Source organism: Channa argus, chromosome 10 (genome assembly GCF_033026475.1).
Source record: "Channa argus isolate prfri chromosome 10, Channa argus male v1.0, whole genome shotgun sequence".
Classification (NCBI taxonomy): domain Eukaryota; kingdom Metazoa; phylum Chordata; class Actinopteri; order Anabantiformes; family Channidae; genus Channa; species Channa argus.
Window position 1 is genome coordinate 8,023,785 of NC_090206.1, and position 27,222 is coordinate 8,051,006.

At 40.5% G+C, this 27,222-nt stretch overlaps 2 protein-coding genes across 15 annotated transcripts in view; one reads left to right on the forward strand and one right to left on the reverse strand.

Moving 5' to 3' along the window:
- LOC137133938 (rho guanine nucleotide exchange factor 9) overlaps positions 1-20,433 on the forward strand; it is a 40,517-nt gene extending 20,084 nt beyond the window's left edge. For 2 of the 13 annotated variants that reach the window (XM_067518106.1, XM_067518111.1), the window contains 10 exons: positions 6,623-6,802; positions 7,498-7,587; positions 8,636-8,836; positions 10,161-10,340; positions 10,759-10,991; positions 12,059-12,188; positions 13,144-13,275; positions 15,561-15,804; positions 16,128-16,196; positions 18,177-20,433. In XM_067518106.1, coding sequence (XP_067374207.1) covers positions 6,623-6,802; positions 7,498-7,587; positions 8,636-8,836; positions 10,161-10,340; positions 10,759-10,991; positions 12,059-12,188; positions 13,144-13,275; positions 15,561-15,804; positions 16,128-16,196; positions 18,177-18,352 — 1,635 coding nt within the window. In that variant the 3' untranslated portion in view covers positions 18,353-20,433. The other 11 variants (XM_067518113.1, XR_010915346.1, XM_067518108.1 and 8 more) reach the window with 11 other exon arrangements.
- Positions 20,434-22,050: 1,617 nt separating this feature from the next.
- Positions 22,051-25,913, reverse strand: asb12b (ankyrin repeat and SOCS box-containing 12b). Of its 2 annotated transcripts, none has more exons than XM_067518120.1 (4): positions 25,691-25,913; positions 25,079-25,402; positions 23,966-24,494; positions 22,051-23,870 (listed from the first exon to the last, which is right to left on the reverse strand). In XM_067518120.1, exons 2-4 carry the CDS (start codon positions 25,361-25,363, stop codon positions 23,725-23,727), a joined length of 960 nt encoding a protein of 319 aa, XP_067374221.1. In that variant the 5' UTR covers positions 25,364-25,402; positions 25,691-25,913; the 3' UTR covers positions 22,051-23,724. The 2 variants fall into 2 exon arrangements, with proteins under 2 accessions (XP_067374221.1, XP_067374220.1); XM_067518119.1 differs by having other exon boundaries at positions 25,686-25,912.
- Positions 25,914-27,222: the final 1,309 nt, after the last annotated feature.

The following is a 27,222-nucleotide window of genomic DNA, read 5'->3' on the forward strand; positions in this document are numbered from 1 at the left end:
TGTAGCCAGCGAGGGGCTGGCTGTGCCCCTCCCCCGACTATAGGTGATGGCTGATTCCGGTAGTCTAGCAGTGGAGCACTGATCGGTCTCAATACAGGACCGCCTCTCAGCCTCACAGGGTCCCCACTCCCGGGTCCCCACTCACCGGAAGGCAGCTCGGCAGCTGCAAATATCCTGCACACAACCTATTTTCTGTTTGTTTTGAGTATCTATTGGCCTGAGAGTCGTTCGGTTTAGGGGAAGAGGCGAAACACCGGCAGGTGTTGACTAGCGGGGAGAGATCGCGGTGCAGACTGATGACGATGATGATGGTGAGGATGATGCATCTCTTCCCGTGCCTTTGTGAATTACATCGTGTAGTGTGAAGAGGCGTAGGGCCATCTTTTTTTTCATTTCTTGCCTAACTGTAATGGTGGATCTCTTGGTTGCTTTGAAGCTACGTGTCTAGACGGGGGAGCTGAATACCGCTCGTCAGTGAGGGCGCATCTCAGCATCGGCACGCAGCGCTGCGCCATGGCCTTGGATGTCCAGAGTTGCGCGGTGTTTACGGTGATCGCGGTTCTGGTGCTTGTGAACGTTCTTTTGATGTTCATCCTCGGTACTCGTTAATGGATCTGCGCTTGGGGCCCGGTTCGCAGCGCACCACACTTTCACACAGGAGAGGAGAGAAAGGCAGTGCGCGTTGGTCGAGAGCGGGGACACCCGGCGCTCCATCACGGCAACGCGTTGAAATGAATGACGTTGGTACAACATAATGCATTTCTGTTACCCCCTCCCCAATCCTTCGTTATGTCTTGTGTCCTCTCACCGTTTGTGATAGCTAGTGTTGTTTGGTGGTGATCGTAGCTGTGCGGATACAGAGCTGTGATGGTCCTACTTTTTCTGTGGTGACTGGAAATTCATAACCCCCGCATAAAAACATGTCCCCCCCCCACCCCCGTACGTCGATCCACCTCTATCCTGTATGTTGTATTTTGTGGATAATGCGCATGGATTAACTCTGTTGTATAATAATTCGATTTTGTAGATGAAACAATCAATCTGAGGGTCTTTTTTTAACCACAGCTTACTGCTGCGTCAGGACTTGTTTTTTTTTTTCTATTGTGATCCACTGTAGCCACATCTACAATATGGCAGCTAATAGCTGAGCAGTGATCTCTCCACAGAAGTAAATGGGATATTTGGAGCTAATAGTGGTGATTGTCTGGGTTTGTGCTGCTGATCATAGCCTCTGGAGGATCATTGTAATCTCAGTTGAACAGTAGCCTAACCAATAGCAGGCAGGGCTAGGCCTAATAAAGGAGGGCCTCCGTCACTCCAGGTTTCCCCCATTTTAGATGCAGCTAAACTCAGCTCCCATTTCATAGCCTACAATATTCACATTTCTCTAGTTTGCAGGATTTCTTGTGCATGTGTCACTTGTCTCTGAAGCCGACACAATAATGCACTTTAATAGTCACTGAACAGTGACTAATAAAAATACATGATATGCATATGCTTACAGATGCAATGTTCAAAGTCAAGAGGCTTGTGAAATGGAGATTTTAAAAAATGTGTCCGTTTCTTCCACACGCAGTGGTTTAATCTAATAAAGGACTAGACGCAGGTGTCATGAATTTTGAATGAATGTCAGAAATAGATATGCTAAAAGCCTATCCCAAAGCTGTCCATGACAGTTCTATTAATAGGGTAGTAGGCTGTCTAGCTTTTTTGAAGATACTGTATGTGCTCTCTCATACTCAAGGCTGAGTGCTGTGTTGTTGTTGTTTTTCTTTTTTTGTCTACTTAAGTGATAAATGTTGTACTGTAGGTGTAAAAGGAAATGTTTGCCAGCCATATATTATGAACACAGATACCTCCATCCCGTGTCCAAAGCGTATACATCCTTCCTTGCAGGGACCCCCACGGGACTGTAAAAATAGAAGCGTAATATTGTTTATTTTAGTGGTTGTCAGTGACTACTAAGCGTAACTCTGTGCCACTGTGTTGGCATGTAAACATGTGTGTGTGAAACCCTTGGTTGGTTTTATCTGAAATTCATCTTTGAATCTGAGTTCTGCACACATCCCAAGTGTTCACACATTTGTAATTCCTCTAGGGTAGGTGGCGTCTAATAGAATTCTGTTAAATGCTGTGCAGTCAGAAGTGTCAAATGTTCGGATGGTGTATGCGAGAGAGACAACGGTGTGTCTAAGTTGTGTGCATTTCTCGCTGGTTTTAGCCAGAGCATCTTTGATTGGCTCCCAGACTCAGGGTATAAGTGTATTACATAACAGGGTTGGCAGACACAAGGAGGACGGACCGTGAGACTCACTCAGTGCGTCGGAAAGAGAATACAGCACCTTTCTGGAATACAGCACCTTGTTACTCAACATCTTAAGCTCTGCTCTTACTGGGGACCATAACCTCGACCACTTCAAAAGGGATTTAATTATCATGATTGTATGAACCGGATTTCTCCATGCATACACTCTCTGAACAGTTTCATGCTACAAACATGGTAAGGCTGTAAAACGACGCGTGTGTGTTTGCTCAGGGATGCTGTAGGTGCTTTGGTGCAGCTGTGCTAAGGCTAGTGATAGAGGAGGATGTTGGAATGCAGTGGAGCTGCCAGTGCAGTGAATGCTGATGTGTCGTACTGCAAAGATGATATAAGCCAGTGTATCCGCTTTTTATACTTACATATTTTCTTGACAGTCTCCACATCTGTGCTTAATTATAAATCAGGAAACACTGCCATATACAGCAAAGGATGTTCATCTATAGGGATAGATTCCTCTGCATTCATTTGCATTGACCCACATACAAGTTTTGCGGTTTAAAAACAGGCGTTTCAATCTCTGATCTTTGATGTTGTAACTGCAGTGTAACCATAATGATGACAAAGGTCATGACAGCTGGTAGACACACGTTATGATAAGTATTGGGACAATACTCCTCTGTGTAAGTGATGACTCTATAGTATTCAATCAAACTATGTATGATTCTTTGCAATTCTGTGAATTGGAAAGATTGATTATGTAATGCTTTTAATTTATTCAGACATGTAGACGGAAAAGGAATGCAAAGTATTGGTGAGGGCAGTGCTGATCTCATTAAGGAGATGGAGGGATGTTGGGAAGGAGAGAACTGAACAGGGAGGAACATTGGCTGTGAATGGATCTGTATCTGTATTTCTCTCTCTCTGTCACTCACTCTTTCTATCTGTGGCCTGTATTACAACAGATTAATGGGAACTGGAAACACTGGGATTGGACTGAATGGGGCTGAAAAAGGAGTTATGCTCCATGGTTTTGGGGGGCTGGGTTAGGGCAAGCAGACATTACAGTTGATAAGCAAGGAGCAAGACTGACCTCAGTGCCAAGGCTCATCTGTTCTGTGCTTGCTGATTCATGGCAGAGGTGCTTATGACAGATGGTGACAGTCAAGCAGAACTGATTTGGCTTCCACAAGTTATTCCAACATTATTCCAATTTTTTTTATCTACCCATTTGTGTAAATTTTATTTAAATCAAATTCCTTTTCCTGAATCAACAATGATTTTTATTCTTTTTTAGCACTATTCATTGATCCTGTTTCCATGGCAGCGTGACACATGTTTTAGCGGTAATCCTCCTATGTTCCTGTAGTGGAGAGCTTTGAGTTATACAGTTGCAAGAATAAGTAATGGCACCGTTTTCAGTTTCACAGATTTCTGCATAAATTTGTCATTAAATGGGATCTGATTTTCACCATCACAAATATTAACAAACAGTCATGGTGTTCCATGACTTTACTGAACACACCCATTAAACAATCAAAGTGATGGTGGAAAATGATGGTGGAAAGTCCACTAAAACAGTGTAAGTAGAATCAGCTGATGTGAGCGGTGCCTCACAGATAAACAGACCTACACGTTTAGATCCTCTTCAGTCCACTGTTAGATGTATTGTCTATAAAGAGAGATAATTTAGTGCTCCGCATAGAAGTGGGTGCACACACAAGATCACTCCAAAGGCATAATGCAGAAAGCTTAATGAGGTCAAAAAGAAGCCTAGAGTAAAATCTAAAGACTCAAAGGAGTTCTGCTCACCCATACACAAAACATTAAACAGCCATGGTATCCATGGCAGTACCACCTTGACACTCTTTAACAAAAGTGGGAACTTGTGGGCTTGTGGATTGATTAAAAAAAAACAACAGAAACATCATCCTACCAGTGACCCACGGTGGAGGAGCATCATGATTTCGGGCTGCCTTGCTGCTTCTGGACCTGGATTGTTTGCCATTGTGGAGAAGGAAATGAATCACCAAGTTCATCAAGATATTCTACAGGATAATTTCAGGGTGGCTGTCTAAAAGCAGAAGCTAAGAAGAAGCTGGATGAATGGCTTCAGAGACACAAAATCTTTTTGGAGTGGGTCAGTTTCACAGCAGAATGACCTCAAGAGAGCTGTTCACACCAAACAACCCAAGACTGTGGATGAGCTGAAGCAGTTCTGTGTGGAAAAATGTTCCACAATTCCTCCTGAACACTGTGCAGGTCTAATCCACAGCTAATGTGCAGGAAGTGCTTGCTTGAGGTTGTTGCTGTCAAAGGTGGTTCAACTAGATATTTGTATGTGACATGAAAGACTTACTTTACTGTTACTTTATCTGGTTAGAAATAAAGCAAAGATCAGATCATGTTTCACAACCTATTTCTGCAAAAACAAAGAAAATGTGTTACTTTTTCTTGCAACTGTAGACTGATGCCATTGCAGCTAATTTTTTCTCTGTGATACCTGATTAAATCAACCTGCTCAACCATATCTCTGATCTAAAATGTGCATGCAGAGGCTGCAGTATGGCATTTTACTGTCATGGAAATGATTATAGCTCTTGATTCTTTAGTTTGATTAGTTTGTCATGTTAGTATTCAATAACAGAGTGATATTTACTCACACACTCACTCACACTCTTTGTGTACGTTTACTCACACAAAGACACACCTAAATTTAAAAATATTGTGGTGCATCCTAAGTGTCCTTGCCTCATCCCATCATCTTGTCAATACCAGTGAAGCATTCTCATCTGTCACCATGACGATGGCTGTTCTTTCCCTTCAAGGCATGGACGTCCCTCCCTATGTTCACTCCTCTGCCCTGATTGGCCTATATTTCCTGTAGCTATCTCTGGAACACGTCAGAGAAGTAGGCTTATATACAGGTTGTAAGGAGTAACATAGCTGCTGGGTCTGAGGTCTTTAAAGCATATAGGGGAGTTTGGATGAATACAAACAATCTGTTGTTTATCGTGGACATTTTTACAAATGAACTGCATAAGCAGAAAAGTAGAATGACATTTTTGTGCTGGGGTGATGAGGTGCATTTTAAAAGACAAAGCAGTCTTACATGAGTGACTGAGAAATAACGTTGTAAATTTATAAAATAATACTAGCAATATATAAGTATGCTAAACTAATAATATAGTATGAGTAAAGAACTAATTTTATGTCCATCCTTGTGACAAACCTGCCTGTGATAACTCCTTACCTAGAGCCTAGGCAGCTCCTGTCAGGCTTGGTTAGCGCTGGCTGCTCTGCCCACAGCCCCAGGGACTGGATGCATGGTTAGTTCTAAACTGGAGAATGGGAACACTACTTTGGAGAGAACAATTGGAACAAACAGTTGGCGCTGTGCCACCGATACATAGATGGGTTTAGTTCATACAAAGTTAAAAGTGTGCCTGTGTGTTTATGCCTCAACAAAACTTAAGTCCTCAGTGTGACGGATAGTAATGCTGTTTGTGAGATGGATGATGTCAGACTCAGATTCTTCTCAGGAATGTTGTCTGTTGTCTCCTGTCCCTAAATGAGAACAACCTGTAGTCTGTCCATGTCCCCTAAAGAATACTGATCATCTGAGAGTATTATTTGCTACCACAGACAATACCCAGTGGATGCACATAAAATAATACATAAATGAACGCTCAGCTCATGTTCTTGCACACAGTTCCACAATTTAAACTTTTATTTTCAGTGTTGCATAATGTTCCCATTATTTATTCATGATGTTAAAATCAATAAAAAGATTTGATGAGTCATCCTTCCATGTTTTGTCTAAGACTGAGCTGCAGATAAAATAACAAGCCCTGGCGACAACATGAAGGATGGGAGATTATCCCTTCACATTAGTTTGCTCCTCAGCATTTATATTACATTAACACATGTAATTATTCTAATGTCATAATGGGCCAATTACCGTCCCTGTGTGGAGACTGGTGCGGTGATTCTGAACACTGTGTTGTTTATGCACTAATGGCTCTGCCTTTTTTGTGTTGTCGTAGTTTGTTTTGTTGTACTGTGGTCTGTGTTAGTTATTGTGTTGTTCTGTTTGCACTCCCTAAGCTGTCAGTGGGCCCTGGCTTTGAGGGTGCGTATTTGCATCCATTAGTAATCTGAGTGGGTTTAACAACAAGGACTCACACAAATCGAGGCCAAAATGAGGCTGAGTACTGTATTACAATTACTTTCAAATTTGTGTGGGATCACGTGGCTCCACATTTATTGGCCACTGTGTTTAGTGTTGTTTCCACAGGAGTGGCTTCATATCATGAGAATAAAGCACAGGATATTGCCTGTCTCTCCCTCCAATGTTTTCAGTTGATAAGTGGAGGTTCAATCGTCAACGCTGAGGCGGTATGGGACCATGTGACCATGGCGGACCGGGAGTTGGCGTTTAAGGCCGGTGACGTCATCAAGGTGCTGGACGCCTCCAACAAGGACTGGTGGTGGGGCCAGATTGATGAGGAGGAAGGATGGTTTCCTGCCAGCTTTGTACGGGTGAGATAGCTGCAGCCATGCCTGGCCAGCGACCACAGACACAACACACACCCACGCACATACAGAAACGGGGGCATATGAACATATGCACAGCAGCAGATAAATAACACATCCTGGAAGGTGCACAATGCACAAGTATTCAGTTCCATCTACAAAACCACAAGCACAAAGCCTACATGCTTGCTACACACACTGGTGCACCCAGTTGAATAATGCTTTATTTTTATAATACATAACATTCAAGAGAGCAGAGAACAGGTAGCTAAGTGCCTTCATTGGGTGTTCAGGGACAACAAAACAAAGATGCTGATGAGCCCATTTTTTGTTTGGCATCAACCTCAACTCATACTGTTGAAATCTTGAATTTACAATATGTTCACTTTACATTGTGATTATCACCCACATACTCAACAAAACCCAACAAAGAGAACTGACCCATCTACCTGTTGTACAGTATGTTCTTTCACGTAATTACTAAAGGAAGAATTAGCATCCTTGTTGTAGGTGGAGACTTCTACAACAGAACACCCCCCCCACCACCACCACCACACATACACACACCCCCTACAGACACTCCTCATGGCCATTCCCACCAGTCCACCCTTCCATATTCACTCCTGAGAGGGCAGGGCAGACAGGCTGACTGACTGTCAACCAAAAAGTATCTTTCTGTTCTGTCATTCTCTCTCTCCAAGGTGGAACCCCACCCTCCTCAGCCCCAAACAAAACAGGTTTTCTATATCAACCCCATAGCAACTCCACGGTTCCAAAACACCACGTCAAAGGTGCGTTTTTCCCAGCTTCATCTACCCATCCAGCCTGCCCGCCCACCCGCCCGCTCTAGTCTGTCCACGCAACGTACCCTTGACATTTCCAAACATTAACGTACTCATGACGTTATCACATCATCTTCAACGGGGTCGATAGAGAGGCGAAACTGATGAGTCAAAAGTAAAGATAATGGTAAATGTCTTTTCAAAGGCCTGTACCCAAACTCTACAAATATAGTCATGTACAATTACATGGATATTGGAATTATTATTATTCTTATTTATGTCTATTTAAAACCGGGCCTATTTTTTTCAGTATTCTATTTACTGTTGACTCTCACTATTTCTCAGTCTTAACACTGCGCTACTAGTTCTCGTCTGCAGTCAGTGCTCTACCACCCGTCACTCTGCTTGTCTGTGGAGCTGCATTTTTCATCTTGTGTTTGGCATTCTACCCGTCGGTTCCTTGATGTTCTCTTGGCAAACTGTGTGTCATCAGGTGTTGGCTGCTGGGCATCTGAAACCACACTTACTCTGCCCTTTCTATGAGCGAAAGTGTGACAGGCTATGTATGTGGATGGTGTGTGAGTGTGTGTTGGTGAGTGCATGCTTGTGTGAAGAAATTGTGAGATGGTGTGTGAGTGTATATGCATGCAGATGTGCAGAATGGAGTCACACTTAAGACCAAAGAAGGGTAGTGAATATTCTCTGGGCATTAGTCTAAAAAAAAAAAAGACCTTTCTTTTTAACTTAGGGGGGTTTGGCAGTTTGTACCAAACCTTTCTGACATCCTGGACCAAGAGTCTCACTTACTGTCCAAGCTGATAAAGAGTCTCCTATTGAAGCTCTGTATGCGTGGAATATATGTTGATATATGTGGTGTGTGTGCATTCATGCTCATGATGAGTGAGTGGTAACAATTTTCTGGGAAACGGTTGATTATGCAATGCAAAAATATATGTGTTTTATTCACTATATACTGTACTTCACAGTGCACATTTTTTTTCAAGTTCATGTATGTGTGGCTCTGTGTTTGTGTGAATGTACTGTATTTATTCTTCAGCTGTGGGTGAACCAGGAGGATGGAGGAGCAGAGCCTGCCGAGGGGACCAGCGAGGTGCAGAATGGGCACCTGGACCCCACCAATGACTGCCTGTGTCTGGGCTCGCCGCTCCAGAACAGAGACCAGATGAGAGCTAACGTCATCAATGAAATCATGAGTACAGAGAGACACTACATAAAACACCTCAAGGATATCTGTGAGGTACTGTATGTAAAAACACATACACAAATTCACCAAAAGACACATGATTATACACTCCCGGTTATGTGTTAGTGGGAAGGTGCAATAAGAAAGGTAAATGATAAAGAACTGAAGCATGTGAGAGGAGAAACAGAATGTTGATGCTACACAGTGATTTAGTGATGCTCTTTTTCTTCACTATGAAAACAGTATGCCAGTTGTTCACAGTTGTGGTAGCAGCCACACTGCTGCCACCAGTTGATCTTCCTGGTGTTACAGTAACTTAAAAATAGACAACTCACACAATTTCATACATCATTTCTTCATGTGATCCAGTACTTACATTTTGTTTATCACAGCATAGCCATTGCAAAGTTGCTAGCTGTGCAGAACAAGATACCTTTGCATCACTTTGACTTTGAGTGGGCAAGGTTTTTTAGAGCACATTTTTGCTTATCTAATCATCTTTCCTTAATCCACTGTGCACTTTGTGTGTGTGTATTCTGGGTGCAGCATAATGTTTAAAAATGGTTGGAATAAAGGATAAAGCATATTTTACCTTCTCACCTCTACTCTTCTTGCCTGCGGGTGAACTGCATTTTTCAACTTGCCATAAACATGAAGAGGCAAGAAGCACACTAGAGGTGATTGCTATCTATACTTGGAAAAGGCTTATGGACAAGCCAGTCACAGAGGAGATATATGCTCTTTATAACTTTTGTCAAACATGCCAAAAGTCATGTAGGAAAAAGTAAAAGGCTCTAAATGCTTGGAAAGCTAATTGGAAGAAAAAGTCCTTGTGCACATGAAGCCAAAATGTCATCGGGCTGTCAGTACAATCCAGATCTTCAATAGAACGCTCGGTGATTGAATGGCTATGCTAGTTAATAAGGTGAACAATCAAATTAAGTCACTATTTTAATTTAGATTATTTAGGTTGAGCTTGACTTTAAGAAACAAAAGTGCAAAGCCATAGCATGTGCATTTTACAAAAACAATAGAGAGAATTCTGGCTGGTGGAGTGTGAAATAGCAAAAACCTACCTCTTACAGCAAATCCTTTCCCAAAGTGCCAAAGCTTCAGGGCATTTAATTAACCACAAGAATTGGACTGACAAACTGAGGCCACAGTTCGACCTATACAAAATTGTTTTTGACTCTACAAAAGCTTCTAGTGTGTCATAGCTCATTTCAATTAAAGTGAATCATATTTAAAGAATGACTTAATGTATTTATTACAAAGAATTCAAAAAATAATGATAAAATTAAACAAGCTAAGGTGTATTTTTCATTGTGCTGTAGTCATGTTTTAATAAACCTCACAGTAGTAATGTATTTTGTTACAGGGTTACCTGCGCCAGTGCAGAAAGCGTGTGGATATGTTCAATGACGACCAGCTTAAGGTCATCTTTGGGAACATTGAAGACATATACCGCTTCCAGATGGGCTTTGTTAGAGACTTGGAAAAACAGTATAACACAGAGGAACCACACCTCTCTGAAATTGGACCATGCTTTTTAGAACATGTGAGTTATATAATCATATTATCAATCAGTTATATAATCATATGTATTGTCCTTTTTAACACTGCGATAAAAATTAGGATGAAACATAAATAGATGTGTACACACTGTCCAGCCAAGAGCAGCCATAATTGCTAATAATTGTGTTAGGCCTGTTATCTCAAGATCAGAACTTAATTATCTCGTTATCTTGCGATAACAGTTAAGTAGGGGAGTTAATTAAGTCACCAGCAAACAGTTTATCTCAAGATAACGAGATAATTAAGTAATGATCTTGAGAAAACAGCTCTAATAAAAATTTTAGCAACCGTAGTCAGTCTTCTGTACATTTTGGCTTTTCCCCAGCATGTTTAATTGAATAAAAGATTCAGAACTTTTTTTTCTCTCTGACAATGTCCTTCTGTACTCCTTTGCTCAACAGCAAGATGGCTTTTGGATCTATTCAGAATACTGTAACAACCACTTGGATGCCTGCATGGAGCTGAGCAAACTGATGAGGGATGGCAGGTACCAGCACTTCTTCGAGGCCTGCCGCCTCCTCCAGCAAATGATCGACATAGCCATAGATGGCTTCTTGCTCACTCCTGTCCAGAAAATCTGCAAATATCCACTCCAGTTGGCTGAGCTTCTCAAATACACTGCACAGGAGCACAGGTACTGTACGCTGTGTCCACGTGTAATCGTGTTTAATTCGCTGAATGTGTGCCTTTTTGATGCTAGTTCATTTGTTTCTTAAAAAAGACGCTATTATTGATGCATCATTGCATTGCATTGCGAGGTTCATTGTGTTGCGATCCAGATATTGCAGGTGTTGGGTTTATTCGGCTGAAGTGGTGATTATCCATGGTTGAACTGAAACAAATGTTTTGGTCTGTTTTACCATCTTTCTGTAAATCTTTTTGAGGCAGATATTTCATCAAGGGATCTAACTTGTGTTGGAAATGTATGCTACCGCCTAGCAATTCCTAAACAAGTTAAAATGATTTTCATATCAGTACATAGCCATAGGATGTTTGCCAATACCTCTGTATAAAAATAGATTACCGATTAAATATGAGTTTGGGATTTTGCTGGCACATACACAAGTATCAGTATTCTGCACACTGCATGCACACAGAAACACACAGCCTAAACATTTGCAGATCTTCCATGCACAGATGCATATATGAGCATCCAGATGTGCAAACTCATGCGTGCAATCCCGCAGAAACATGGTGTATATGATTCAGCGTGTCTCAGCCAGCTCCAGGTCAATTACAAACCACGCGTTCTCAGCCAGAGAGGGACAGGTGCCAGCTCTGCCAGCAAAGCCTGCCAGATCACAGTGTTTGACTGCGGAAAATCTGCCAGATATAGGCCTGCTCTCTGTCACACACACAGTAGTGTAACACACACATGTAATATCCTTCAAAGTGAGAATTGGATCCATTGCACATCTAAGCCAGAGGGATGAATCCAGCTCAGTTAGCATAGACACAGTCAGAGCTAGCTGTGGATAGAGAAACTTGCTGATTGGATTTAAATAGTGGTGTGTGATTTTGACTTTGTTCCAGCAGATGTACTGTTGTTACTTGAGTTTATAACCCCTGTCTTTAATAGGCTACTTTGTATCATTAAATACTACAACATCACATGTCTATTTTAGATAGTGGCCAATCTCCAAAAGCTATAACTTTATCTTGTAACAGCCAGGAGTAATTACGTGTACACTGTGTCCATAGTGACTATCGATACGTGGCAGCAGCCCTGGCAGTAATGAGGAACGTCACTCAGCAGATCAACGAAAGGAAGAGGAGGCTGGAGAACATTGACAAGATCGCCCAGTGGCAAGCCTCTGTTCTGGACTGGGAGGTACGTGTATGCTTCAAGTGCGCAATAATTACCAAGCATCTGATGATAAGTGCTGTTCTCTTACTGGCTAAATTTATTTGGTCTGCTTAACCCATATGTTCACTTATAGCTTTCACCTAAAGATGAAGTAATTTACATTACTCCACATCCCCAAATCTAGCCATAAAACGCCATAAAAGTGATTAATTGAATTATTTCTTTGAATTATTTACAAAGAAAAAAACCTTCGTATATTTCTGACATGTACATAAGAGGACAGACCTTTTTTTAATTGTAGACAGATTCCAAAACCTTATGTCTAAAACCTTGAACAAAAATTGATATAGTGTTTTGTTTATCGTTGCATTTTTTAAAATTTAAATCCTCTATTTCCTTAACAAATTTTAATAACCTGAAAAGAACAACTTCACTTTTACAGCAAGGCAGAACCCTGAATTGGATGACTAATTGTCTAATATAGATTACCTTTTCAACATTATATAAAGGAATATTCCAGAACTTTAATAAATTTGGGTTTAAAAGCATTTTATTGAATCCCTATTGAAATATTAATTGCACTTAATGTTACTCATTTTTGTCACAGAATAGCGAGTAATGCCGGCAGTAGCCTAAACATTTGTCCTTCACAAATTTGTAAAATATCTCACAACTTGTTACCTGCTTTTAAACGGTCTATAGTTTAAACAAATATCTATGTTATATATGTTGTTCCCATTATGTCATGAGCACCCTCACACATTCTGCATTGTTTTACTAGCTTCTGAACATTGACCTTCCTTTCAAAACGTATAATTTCCAATCCCAAGTTGATGACATCACTATACCATCATCCACTTTGTCTCAGGCATAACAGAACTTGTCTAGCACATTGCCACAGGCAGTAAGTCCTAAGTATAAATCCACGATAAGTAAACAGGTGTATTAACTGTTTTTCTGTGTTTGCATGTGTGTCTAGGGGGATGATATCTTGGACAGGAGCTCGGAGCTCATCTACACTGGGGAGTTGTCATGGATCTATCAACCGTATGGACGCAGCCAGCAGCGAGTCTTTTTCCTCTTTGATCACCAGCTGGTCCTCTGTAAGAAGGTACTGTGGCTGCTATCATACATTTCTCAGCTTGACTTCTTTCCTTTTTTACTTGAAGACCTCATTGTAAAACTCACCCTCATCCATGTGTTTCTAAAAGTTGTGTGTCACATGCCTGGTGACAGAGATGCTTGAAGGCAATGTGACTTTTATTTAACATTAGTGCTGCAAATATACACATTACATAATGCTGCATGAGACACACCAGTCCTCAGTGAAGCTGCGTCCAATTCCTCAGCACCTTTCACAAAATGGAGCTGTGGTAGATTGGGTTCTAATGCACCAAGGCTGTGCTCCCCTGTCAGACGGATGTTCACGCTCGGCTAAACCCAACAATACATACACACAGGCACACAGACAGAAAAGGCGACGGGCACTTACAAACACACATGGACTAAATAACTGCATTATCACATCCACATATGTGTCAAATAAAAATAAAAAAACAGAGACCAATACACATATTGATGTATTATATTTCTATTCTTCTACTCTTTCGTCTGTCCTCACCCCCACCCTCTTCATTCTATCACATCTAAACATTTCTGGCACCAGAAATAAATTCTGGTGTGTCTGCAGATCGCCATGTGTGTTTGCTGTTCTGGTCCACTAAATAAGTTCAGTTCTAAGATGAACTAAACTTTAAATTCTAGCCTTCGTTCTGCACTTTCTTCTTGAGGTTTCCTAGTACTGCATGTGTAATGGCAGCCCTTAGAGCGTGTTAGTAGCACGTTGCAAGTAGACTTCCATCTTTGGCTTTCATCTCTTCTTTATCAGCACACGGATGCAGATTTGTCCATGCATGGTTTTTTTAACAGATGCCAGTTATTTTTACCTTTCTTGACCTTATAGTAAAACTTGTTTAGTTCTTATTTCAGCAAATTAGGACATGACTGTACCGGTTTAGAGCTAAAACAATTAGTCCAATATTTGATTAGATAATTAAATTATTATGTCGGTGAATAATTCACTAGTTCAGTCATTAAGTTCAGTAATTTTCAGTCTGAAGAATTGCTGCTTTTCTTTTTGTTGTGTGAGAGTAAACCAAGATATCAATAAATTCAGTTTCTCAAATTAAAACCTGTCTGCTTTGGACTCTAAAGTTATAAAATATTTACCTACGGGCCACAGGATAAAACTGCACACATAAAGGTTAAATTGGAACATCTCAGTAGTGGATTGAGCACAGAGGAGGTTGTTAAATTCTATTTTTGTGTCATTTCAGTCTTTACAATCAGAGCTTTAGCAAATACTGTCACTATTACTAAATACACTGTCAAGGGATCTGACTGATTTACAGTATAATGGATTTGAATTTCTTTAAAACCTTAAATCAATTTAATGGAGTGGTTTATTTTTCATCCTGATTTGTGTTCTAGGTCCCATTAAGTCATTTAAGTTGAATCATTATATACTGCTGGAAACCACACAAGAAATATGATTTATTGTAATAACACATAATAGTAAGTAATGTTGAACCTGCTATTTTAAATATCCAAATCAAATATAAGCCAGATATTCTACTGAAAGCCTGTATTAACCACATAAACTAATTTTGGTTTTGGACTGTTGGTCAGACATATCAAGCAATTTCAAAACATCATCCTGGCCTTTAAGTGATTGTAATGTTTTATCATTTAGACTAAATAATCCTTCCATTATGGATGTGTAAAACAAACAGTGTGGATCTTGTTAATTATTAGTTAGCTAAAAAAAGTATAAATCAAATGATATGAAGATAATTCAGCTAATATTCATAAAATGAGTATGTCACTAATTTAACATGAGGTGAGCTAACTAAAGTAATTTGGCTTATGTATGTATGAAAACAAACAAATTTACACAACAGCGTTATTGGTGATGGGCTGTAAAAAAGCCACAGTATGACAGAGAAACGATCGACACAGTCCAGTACAACAGAACCACGGAGGATTCTCTTAAACATTAACAGAATTGAATCAACGCATTTCTGACACAAATACTGAGCAATGTAAACAAAGATTGTAGTGTTGTGTCTCTGTGTAAAAGCCACTGTCAAAATATAATTTCTTAGTTTTATTTTTTGTGCTATCAAGCGAGGAGCAGATTTGCAGAGAAACTGGCATTCTGCACTGTGTATGGAAGGTGTTTGTTTGTATGTTTGGGCAGCAGATGGAAAGGGTTGCATAAGACAGACTCTCAGGATAGCAAGGGAAGGATGCTTGTTGACACCTCCAAGGTTCAGCACACACATGCGCGCACACACACACATATATTAATAGACACCTTCCTCTCCACTTGCCCAGGATCTGATACGCCGGGACATCCTTTACTACAAAGGCCGCATCGACATGGATCGCTACGAGGTGCGGGATGCCATAGATGGGCGTGATGACGACTTCAATGTCAGTGTTAAGAACGCCTTCAAACTGTGCAGCAGAGACAGCGAGGAGATTCACATCTTCCTGGCCAAGAAGCCGGAGGAGAAGATCCGCTGGCTGAGGGCCTTCCACGAGGAGCGGAAGATGGTGCAGGAAGACGAGAAAATTGGTTAGTCATACACCTCAGTGCACGTTCTTCTTTGGGAAGCATTAGTTTTATTCAATGTAGCTTCACTTATATGTTGTAGTTGCCACAGAAAAAACAAAACTGCAGCACATGACATGAGCTTCACAGAGCGTAACCATCATAATTTGGGTTTTATTGGCCTGTTCAAGCTCATGCTGTAGCCAGATGTGATAATTGTACATTTAAAAGCAGAGCGTTATTTTTATGTAACTTTATTTAAAAAATAATAAAACAATCTCGAAATATCATGTTCTACAGACGCCGCATGAAAGATTTATTCAGTGTAAAATATTGTTGTTGTTTAGGTTTTGAGATCTCTGAGTACCAGAAGCGGCAGGCAGCCATGACAGTAAGAAAGGTGACCAAACAGAAAGGTGAGGCAACAAGAAGATATCAGGTGATTTCCCTTTTATTTCCTCGCTGGTCTGCTCTGTCTTCTCATCGCTGTTTACTCTTCCCTTACCCTGCTCTCTTTTTTTACTTTCTGCATTTTTTTAAACACGCATACTTTGCTTATGAATGGGTGTAGACTAGCCTTGTACTCACGTAAGCTAGAAAAGTTAAGTGGATTCATGTCTTCTCGCTATTATCGCTTTTTTACTTTGAGTTAAATGTCTGTCAGCACACTCATAAGGATGACACGATATAAGTTGTATAGCAGCTGTTAAGCATCAATGAAAAGACAGAGGGCTGTTTGCATGAAGTATTGACTTTAAAGGGTGATACACGTGGTTATGAAATGTGGGTCTTGTGTCATGCCTGTCTTGAAATGATTTAAAATCTTGGACAACTGTTTTTTTGGTGAGATAGGGGAGTTGTTGCTTTGCCTTTTTTTTTAATTATTATTATCATCTAAAATAAAATGTTTGGACATTGTGTAGTCTAGCACAGTGGAACAACATGACACCTTGATGTCAAGAGAAGCATCAATATAATCTTGACATTTTGCTATATTAATGCAACACACTGTGTTTTATGTAACATTCTACTCTGTTTAAATGACAGCGGCTTTAACCACAACAGCTACCAGCTATCTCACTAACAGAAAAAACAGGAAATTATTCAAGATGCTAGCTTGACGAAGCATCAAAGACACACGGCCCACATGTCCAAACTTCTGGTATCATCCTTTAAGATTTAGCCATTATAGTGCTAGGCTAGATGTTTGTACATTTACCATTACTGATGTTCTTGCTACTGCCAGTTTCACAATAAGCATGACCATCCATTGAGGTATTATTAACCAATGACCCCTGCTGGAATGTTCTCTCTGACGTTAGGTTCCCTGTAGATGTCTGTCAGAAGTATATGTTGTGTGTTTCTAAGTGCTGTATGTGTACATGGCTGGCACAAGGTGAAGTACTCTCTTGAATTTCAGATTCATTTATAGATTTCATCTTGAGAAAGAGGGCCATGTTGTATGGACATGGTTTGAAAATGATAAAGGTATATGCATTGGAGTTCTCCTTAGAATTAGCACAATAAGATGCCATGGCAACTGCTAAGCAGCATTGGGAGGTGTTGTGATTACCGCTGGCATTGGAGCATGCTGTCACTGTCCAATCTGTTTACAAGCATTATCTTGACTATCCAAGATAAACAGGTTTCACTAACACGAATAGATCAAACCCTTGTAACTGCTACAACAGTGTTTGGCAAAATACTCTTTACAAAAGATACTGTTAGTCACCTTTCCACTTTTTTCTAAGATGCCATGGCAACTTTTGAATATTTCATCACCAAATATTGATTGTATCTAATGTTTAATTACATTAGCATAGTTGTGATGCTTGTAGACTGTAGCTAAATGACATTGTAGACTGTAGTTAAATGCATATTAACAGCTTTCTGTTGGCTCTATTTTTGCCACTCTTGTGTTCTCAAGTGTCGAGGGTGCTATTCAAGCAAATGCGCTGTCAACAAACATGAAGAACAGTGTCCCTTGTCCAAATGCCTGGTATCATCACTGTATCAGATGTAATCTGTTGGTTCTCTTGTTTGCCTGCTACAGAGTTTGATTGAATAGCATCTTTAGTCTCCCTTGTGTCATTGCTAGAGCTGAATTCCACTTTCCTCTCAATTCAGCTGTCATCATATGATCATACTGTATCATATCCCAGGTTTAATATGCAGGAATGTTAACAATGAAGTCTCATTTTGTGTGTCTACGCGCCTGTTTCATGTGGAAGCATGACTTGATGTTGTGTTGTTGTGTCGGCTTCATATACAATACTGACAGTGTTTCTTTTTTGCTTTTTGCTTTTCTTTTTCTCTTTTGCTTTGTGTCCTGCACTGTCTCCTTGTCCCCCTCCCTTCATACCTTCCTCCTGCTCTCTTGGCACCTGCCTTCCTAGGTGTAAACAGGTGCACACCCCCCTCATACCCGCCCCCCCAGGACCCCATCAGTGGGGGGCAGTATGAGGTAACGGAGGACATGGCACAAGGAGAGGTTTTTGAATTCAGTCAATCCAAAAGAGGCCAGGCTCCCTTCTGGCAGAATTTTAGTAGATTAGCTCCATTTAAGAAATAGAGATACAAAGACTCTTCTGAAGGACCAGCTATTTTTCTTAGAAGCACTAAACACTGGATGATCATGTACCATGACGAAGAAAAATACGAAAACACACATAAACACACAAGAGACTTCGAAGTTAAGGACCAATAAAGAGTGTGACTGGAAGTAGCAAGAGGACTGAAGACTCAGAATAAAAATGAGAAAAAATAAAAACTTTGAAATTCATATATGTTAGTATTGTTCTTAGTTATCACTCTTCTCTCAGCTGAGTCGACTGTCATGAACTCTTTCCCTCGGATTCTGCATATGCACACCACCTGAATGTCCTGGAGTTACAGAGATTGTTACATTATTTGCTTTTTAATCGATATCGGGGAAGAAAAACTAGGCCAAGCCAGGTCAGTCATACTAGTATGATTGTGTCCAAAAGCTGAGATCCTGCTGTGCTGCTATGTGAGATTGCTTGTTGCATTCTACTGAATGTGAGGTTGAATATTGACGGGCCTCAGCTACTGACTGTTTCATCTGGAGGACCTGTGGTGCTCCACTGTCAGCATCACCTCTGAGTTGCATCCATCCTGACACTGATCACAGAGTGGTTGGGCCGTCTTTGTTCTGCTGATGTCTGCGTCTGGATCTCCTCTTAATAATTGACGTACTCTCTCCAGCCTGTCTGCACATAGTAGCCCTCTCTTCACCAAGTCTGATGTTCACAGTGTTTCCCTCCTTCTCTGCGTCACTCTTTCGCCCTCTCTATCTCTCTATCCACCTGCTCAGCCTCTGTGAGTCAGTGGCTCTCAGAGGAAAAGCTTCATTCTTCTGGAAACCTGCCATTGGCCATGATAGGATGGGTCAGGGAACAAATCAATAGTCGGGACATCAATAGAATATTTACATCCTTTCACCAACTGCTTTTGACAGGGTATTCATATCCGATCACGCTGAGGGGCTGTGGGTTGCATTTGACTGAGAGCTTGCCGCTCAGATGAAACAGCTGGGAGCAGGAGATAGGCAGGCTACGGTCCACCTGCCTTGTGTCAGCGCCACTCCCCCACTCTCCCCAGAGACCACCCCTGTAGCACTGTGCTGGCAGCTCACTGGGTGTTTGGAAAGAGCACAGCCTACCTCTGGAAATCTACTGAGAACTAAAAGCGACGTTGAAGTATTGGCCAAGGTCTAAAATAATATTTCTTTTTCATGTCAGCTGTAAAAAAAAAAAAAAAAGACTTAATTTTTTTGTATTGCTCACATTGTAAAAAGCACAGCAGATATTCAGTATGAGTAGTATGATTTCTGTCTTTTGAGTAAGAGCGATTCAAACATGCGATAAAACAGTGTAGGAAAGCACCCTAACCAGCACAGAGGGGAAACGGTCACAAAAATCACAGAAATTTGAAATGATCAGGACAACCGTATCAGTCGGTTGTGGTTCAGTGCAGAGGTTGTAGCTAATGCCACAGGGATGCAGAGAGGTGAATTTAATTTGTAGCATGCAGGTGTTCTCCAAACAGATTCCTGCATCTCTAAAGACTTCAGCTTCAAATCTTGGCACACCTCCCTGTCACATTGTTTTCCAGAGCTGATCCCTGTTCTGGCAGTTAGCTCTGGCACTGTTAAGTGATTTACAATAGACTGTGGCCTGATCAGATTGATTTGTTTAATCAACAAAGTCCCCGAAGCTGCTCTGAGAGAGATCCTGTCACAGAGGCGAAAGAAAAGACAAGATCAGCTGAGGAGAAGCCACTAGTTTACACACACATCATGAAGGTGTATTCTTTTCTACAGTTGGAATGTAAGTGAAACATCTGTCCATGGTTTGTTATCATATTTTGACATCATATACAGAAGTACATCTTGTGTTAAATTATTTCACCTGATGGACCGTACATATACAGTATGACAACTTGTGCAATGTGATATATCATTATATATCTTCACTATTCACTACAACGTGATATGAAAGAGTTATATATCATTCTATGTCATTTGTTTGCCTTCTTACGGGCCTTATAACCTATTGGAAAAAAAGACCTTAGAATTGCTTTGTATTTTGTGTAATTTATGTTTTGTTTCAGTAAAGAAAGTTGGGAAATGGGTGAGTTGGCTGCTGGTGTCTGTAGAGATGGCTCCCAGTGAGATTGTTTTGGAAGATAATTCCATCGTCTGGCACAGCAAAAAGATATGGTTCCCAGGCTATGATAACCTCAGGTCCCGTGCGATGCCCACCCCCCCATTCTCCCCACTCTTCCACTTTCCTTTCCCACCACCACCAGTACCAACATTCAGACAAAAGCATGCAAGTAAGCAAACACACACACACATAGACACACAGACACGTAATCATGCACACTTGCTGGCCCGTTCTGCTGCGGAGAAGAGAGATGCTATCTAACAGTGCCTTCCAGCATTCCACTAGTGATTATCTATTCAGTTTCACAGGCAGATTTGAATTAGTCATGTATTTTCCCTTCAGTGTGGAACTTGCATCTCTCTCTCTCTCTCTATCTTTCTCTCTCTGTTTCTCTCACACACTGGGATTTCCTCATCTCCCAGTGATCCACTCGGACTGAAACTTTAGAGATCAGGCCTTTTCCATATGAGTAGATACTGTGCTGTCTGACTGAAACACTTTAAACACCTAATTATATTATGTCACCGTTACGTAGCTGTAATTTTATTGCACAAGAGGAATTAATTAATTGGGATTTCAGATATTTAGAAACTACATAGAATTCCTTTATTATCTATTTAACATGCTGAAGGATTTAATTTGAATATATATAGTAGGAAACAGATTTTCATTAGTCAAGCTAGGTTTCACATTTTAAAGTATGTTATTAACAATGAGTTATGAATCAAAAGAAGAATCATCTATTTTACCTTTATCAGATACACACTGTAAATACTGTAAAAAGAACAGATCATATATTTGGATATTGGTATTTTGCGTTGGAGACGAATGTTGTTCCAGTTCTCGCGTGCGGTAGACCTCAGTACCAGGTAAATGCATGCTTGTGGCATCCAATATTTTGCATGAGACTTAAGACAACTCTTAACAGATTGTTTAGTTTCACTTAACCTTTTTTATTTTATTTTATTTTTTATTTTCTTTGGTCCATATTGCGGAACCATTTGTGTGTGAACCCATACATCTCACTAAAGGGAGTTCTTTTCTCTGTCCACCCGTTTCCTGCTCACTTTCCATTACAGGTTGTAGCTTCTGTTTTTATTTATTATCAAATGGAGGGAAACCCTTTCCTCATGCTGAATCAAAGACTGAAGTGTTGATAGGTGAAATGAAAGGCACTGATGCTCACTTTGCCCAGGTATAATGGGTACTAGAAACTGTAACACTATTTTAAAACCTTGACTTTCCTTTCTTTAACTCCAACCTACAATGTCATGGTCCAAACTGCTGGCTATTTTTTTGGAATGCCATTAACTGCTGAGGCAAAACGGGTATAATATTTCTATGACAACAGTGAACCAAATAGGAGTTAGCACCGATCATGGGCGTTTGTGTATAGATTTGTAGTCCAGCAGAGGAGCTGAATAAATGTAAAACCTCTTGGGATGACCTAAAAATAAAAATAGTCCTCAAGACACACTCATATATACTCATACTCTTGAGTATATAGAGTATATATAGTATATATAGAGTTAAACAAATGATTCTTTAAAGTACAATGACTTGAGAGTGCAAATACATTTTGTACTTTTGTGACTTGTATTTATTGAATTCAGTATTAAAGAGTACCACTTTGGCATTGTTAAAGGGTGTATATATATCGGTTTTATTTTTCTTCTATATAATTATCAGTCTGACCTTGCACTGAGAGCTGAGAAGACAGCCCTCCGTGTATTTTTTTTCACTTTGCATTCATTAAACTAAGACCGCCAAGTTAACAGTCTGTCAACTGAAAACATCAGAGGTTGCTCAGATTTGCGATAATCTTTTTTGTCCAGGGTGTACATGGGCCGGTAACCACATTCACTCACATTTACATAGCAGCATCTTCCGTGGGAACTCCTTGCGGCTGGTTATGTGTTATTTCAGAATAGTCAGGGTACAACAGAGTCTTCACTGAGCCATATTTTATGTGGTGTTCATGACAACAGGTTAATGGAAGACTGACATCCCACTTTTGGAATCTATTCACTGTATAATACCATCTAGTTTGAGGTCTGGATTTTTTGCCTATCACAGAAAAATGTACTTACAATATCCATATCCTTTGTTACCATATGCAAACATGTCATTTTCTTTCTTGTTGGAGTTTGAGTTTGATTATTTGTTGTAGAAATGAAAAACCTGAAAAATAATGCCTATTCAATCCAGAAACTGTGAATGGGAGAGTGGAGATGTCAACTGTATGTACATTATATGTTTTGATGTAATCAGAAGCACTGGGAATATGTTGTACTTCGCTGTAAAAATAAATCCATATCTGATATAGCTGTACTTTTGTTGAAAATAAAACCTCTACAGAACTACGTGTCAAGGCGTCAAAGCATGAGTGAGGGCATTGTACAGGGTTTCCTGCCTTATGACATAATTTCCTGTTTGTTGGGCCCCATCCCCAACAGCTGACGCATTATTTCTAGGACATATTACAAACAAAAGGCTCTACTTTGAAAAATTAAAAAACAACATTCCATACGACTATCATCAAATTGTTATTCAAAAGGCAACAGAAGATTGGGGGGGGGGATCAACAAGCTTCCATCCATAAATTGCACCCTGCAAGTAACTATGCTGTAATCAATAAGTAATGAGACTTATGCAAATATGTTCTCCCAGTTGGCTGAACTGCAGGCTGATCGTTCCGCTTCCTAGTGTTTTGAAGTCCACAGATGCAAGACTGTTGTTGAGGAAAGATCTAAGACATCCTGGTGTGATGCAGACAGTGTCGGTGTTGGTTTGTGTCTCCAGTTGTGTCTGAATATCAAAGTAACTGGAGTGAGACTATACGTGATCGTGTAAAGATGCCAGTGAAAAGGAAAGAGATAAAGCTGATGCACAGAAGCTGATGATATGTTGTGTTACTGTGGTCTCTAGTGGTCAACGACTGTGTTACACTTCCCCCGCAAACAAGCAGCTTTTCCAACAGTGAAGATGATCTGTGTTTGTACTAGCTACACACTTCACGCAGCTTTTCATAGTTTAAATATATGTTTTAACTTAATGCATTTAATAAATAGATCAGCAAATACAAACCTCAGTCTTGTTATAAGAATCGTTTTAAAAAAAAGAATTTACATTACCATCAGAGGACACTAACAATACACCGTGATCACATTGAGATTGTGTGTCTAGTGTGTTTAACTATCAAGTCGTGAAATTGATTAAAAAAAATGACACTAGCCATATAATTCTAATTCAGGCATCATATCAGTTTGGCAGTTTCATGGTTCAGGTAGTTCCTCACGATTAGAGGAATGTCCAAACTTTTAATGGCAGGCTCCTTATTAGCCAAGGGGATGCTTCTTCGAATTGCCAGCCGTGTCTGTGACATCAGTGTTTTGGGACAAACTGAAATGGAAACAGATAAAGGTGGATGAAACATTAGCATTTTGACAGATTTTCCTCTCAAATGCTTATTAAATCCCCTACAATCAGTGTCTGACCTCTCTCTTTGAGCAACAGACCCAGAGCTTCATTCTGTTTCGTTGTCTTGTCGATGATCAGAGTAGGCAGATACACATCTGCCCCAAAGTCTATGAGAAGCTGGATGTACTCCTTTCCACAGCCATAACGGAGACACACCTCCAGAACTGTCTTCGGCTGCTTTATCCTGACCAGCATATTCTCATCTGTGCAGTTGTAGTTAGGGTTGGCCCCGTGGAGGAGAAGCAGTTTAAAGCAGTCCAGGTGTCCATAAGCAGCTGAGATATAAAGGGGCCCGCTGCAGGCCGAGGCATTGGAGGCCCAGTCTGGGACTTTAGGCCTGACATCCACCTCAGCTCCAAAATGTAACAACTCTCCGAGCACATCTACATCACCCTCTCGGGCGGCAGTTAGCACTGGGGAGCAGTTGTTGTACTGGCTGCCATTAGGATCTGCTCCGGCTTTTAGCAGAGCAATCACACAGTCCAGATGTTTCCCACTGACAGCTGTGAACAGAGGCGTCTGGGCCTTCACATCCAGGCTGTCCACCTGGTGTCAAACACAACAATATGTTTTAACAGTAGGATTGTGATTAAGTGATCTAAGTTCCTAAAAGAGTTATGCACTCATTTAACACTGCGCTCCTTGGATCAAAAAAAAAAAAAAAACATATTTAAATTTAACACATTGGTCTCGCTTGTGAATACATGTGGACCCTTGCTTATACACAACACTAACCCTAACACCAACCTTGTGAAGCTTATAGAGAAAATAATGTCCTATTTACACATCCAGATGACACAGAGCAGCATTTGTATTTATGACTTTAAAGGAAAGACTCAGTACAACTGTAGCAAACTGCTAAGGTGGTTAGTAATGTTGGGGGCTTGTCACTACTAGTAATGATCTGCAGTATAAAATATAATAAAAATGTTCACCTCTTATTTCTGAAAAAGACCCCACAGAACAGTCTGAGAAACTTTATTGTATTTTTTAACAGGAATCTCAAGGAAGTCGATTACTCCCACTAGCTGGTGCAGTAGTAAAATCGTCCCCTGCCCCTTCACACACACTCAAAAATCTGCCTCATCATCCAAATCTGAATTGTGCAGTAAGTGCTCTCTTTAGCTGACCTCTGCACCGTGCTCCAACAACAACTCCAGGCATCCCAGGTGTCCGAGGGCAGCGGCAGTTCGCAAGGGACTGACTGGAACGCCCCACCCGCTTCGTCCATTGATAGACCTCCTGTAAGGCTCCTGGGACAGGAGCTCAGAGAGCAGAGCCACATCGTTGCCACTCACAGCATTGTTCAAGGCCTGACACTGCTCGTTGTCCTCATCCTGCTCCTTGGGCTGCAGCAGGGAGAAGATCTTAGAAATGTCCATCAAACTCATGTTGGCGGCTTGGCACAGAACCATAATATAACTCCAGGCTATTGCAAGTCAAAGCCAGTTCATCTGCAATGGCAAAAAAAGATGATAATAGACTCAAACTCAAACGCTACTGGCATCCCTGTCATTCTGGTTTCTTCTTACAGTGAACTACAGACACAACAACATGACCCTGCAGTTCCCTCATAAAGACAGTTTGGTTATTGTATATAAGGCAAATCATGGTATCAATTAAGTGCATTTTACTCATAGACATACATAGACATTTGGATATTGAAAAAAATTCTTTAAAAAAATTCTTTATATCAGTGGCAAATGAGGATTTGCTGTACAGCAATTACACACTTACCTTACTTTGTTGGTTGCTGGTGGTATTTCCAAAGAAATTAGAGGCGAAGTTAAGATTTTTCACATTTTCTTCACACGAGTCCCGTAGTAAAAAAAGAATGAAAAGATGATAGAAAGCTCCTCTAAGGAGTGTGTGATGCTTCCACAGGAGCTGTGAGTTGTAAAAAGTGCAGTAGGTCATGTGTGTGTGCGTGTGTGTACGTACATTTGCATGTGTGAGTGTACTATCAGACAGAGGGGCCAGAGCGCCTTTCTGGGGGGTAGGGGGCTAATTTTAGGCCACAGATGGCCCTGTCCAAACTTCCATTCTTGGAGAGTGAAGGCCCAGGTTTATAATTAGAAAGGTGGTACAACTGTGACAGGCAGAGATTGGTGAGTGTGACTTTGTGTCTCTCTGTGTCATGACTTAAACACCAATTAAAATGGAGACTCTATGTGTGTGTGTGTGTTAGTGTGAGGCATGTCACAAAGTTAGAATTCTTAACCTCACTAGCTGATGAAGCTGTTGAGTATTGAAGCTAAAACAGCCCTCAGCTGCATTTCTAGATTTTTGAGTGCATATTTACATAATTTATGAAAAAGTCACCTGCATGTGTCCTGTTATCAGCCTGCTTTCCTCATTCACACCAAGGCAACATTTCAGTCTGTGTCAGACACAGGAGCAGTCAGCCAGCTGTTCCTCTGCCAAACCCAAACCAGTCACATTCTCCCAGCAGATGACACAGGAGGCCGGATTCCTGGCACGGGAAGGGGAAGCTTTATTTACTCCAACACAGAGACATAAAACAAGCAACTGTAAATTACCATAAACTGAGAGTCGATGGTTGTCCATATGTGTATGTTAGAAAGGTTTAGTTTACTTTATTCATTTGCACATACAAGCTGCATAAAAGTGGAAAAAAGACATAAAAAAATAGAGTAAATGTGACTGGAGCGGTCAACATGCTGTAGTCTTGTACCAAATTCAATCATACGAAATGCTAAAAAACGACAAACACGGAACACACTTTTTAATTAAAATGAGCTTTTGCTAATTGGTGTTTCATACCTGTCTGCCTCTACATCTTAGGGATGCTGCCAATGACTGGTTTTATAAAAAGGGAGATGAAGATGATGTGAATGTCTAGTATTCTGAGAAATAATAATAATTGAAATCAATACAAAAAGAAATAAAACACTTTAAGAAGATGGCAGAGTTTGTGGCATAAGCATGTACTTACATATAAACACACATCTTTAAAAAACGTTGCATACTGAAACAATATTGAGCTTTTTGCAGAAATGGAGCAGAAGGCTCTTTGGAGTTTAGATAAGTGGATAATCTTACAAATCTCTTTTGCAGTACATGTAGCTTATGGAGATTAAATGGGGATATGTTAGCAAACCAAACAATATTATCATAAATCAAACAAGGATAAATCATATAAAAATAAAGAGGTAATAAACAAAACATCCTGACCCAGCAAAGATTTAACAGTTGTATTGTTTTACTATATTACCAATATGTTTTTTTTTTCTTATGTAATTTCTCATCAACT

Coding starts and splice junctions, on each gene's coding strand:
- asb12b (XM_067518120.1), bottom strand. CDS start 25,363: ATGGTTCTGTGCCAAGCCGCCAACATGAGTTTGATGGACATTTCTAAG. Junction 24,495..25,078: donor TGTTGGAGCACGGTGCAGAG/GTCAGCTAAAGA, acceptor GTTTGACACCAG/GTGGACAGCCTGGATGTGAA. Junction 23,871..23,965: donor TCTGTTGCTCAAAGAGAGAG/GTCAGACACTGA, acceptor TTTCCATTTCAG/TTTGTCCCAAAACACTGATG.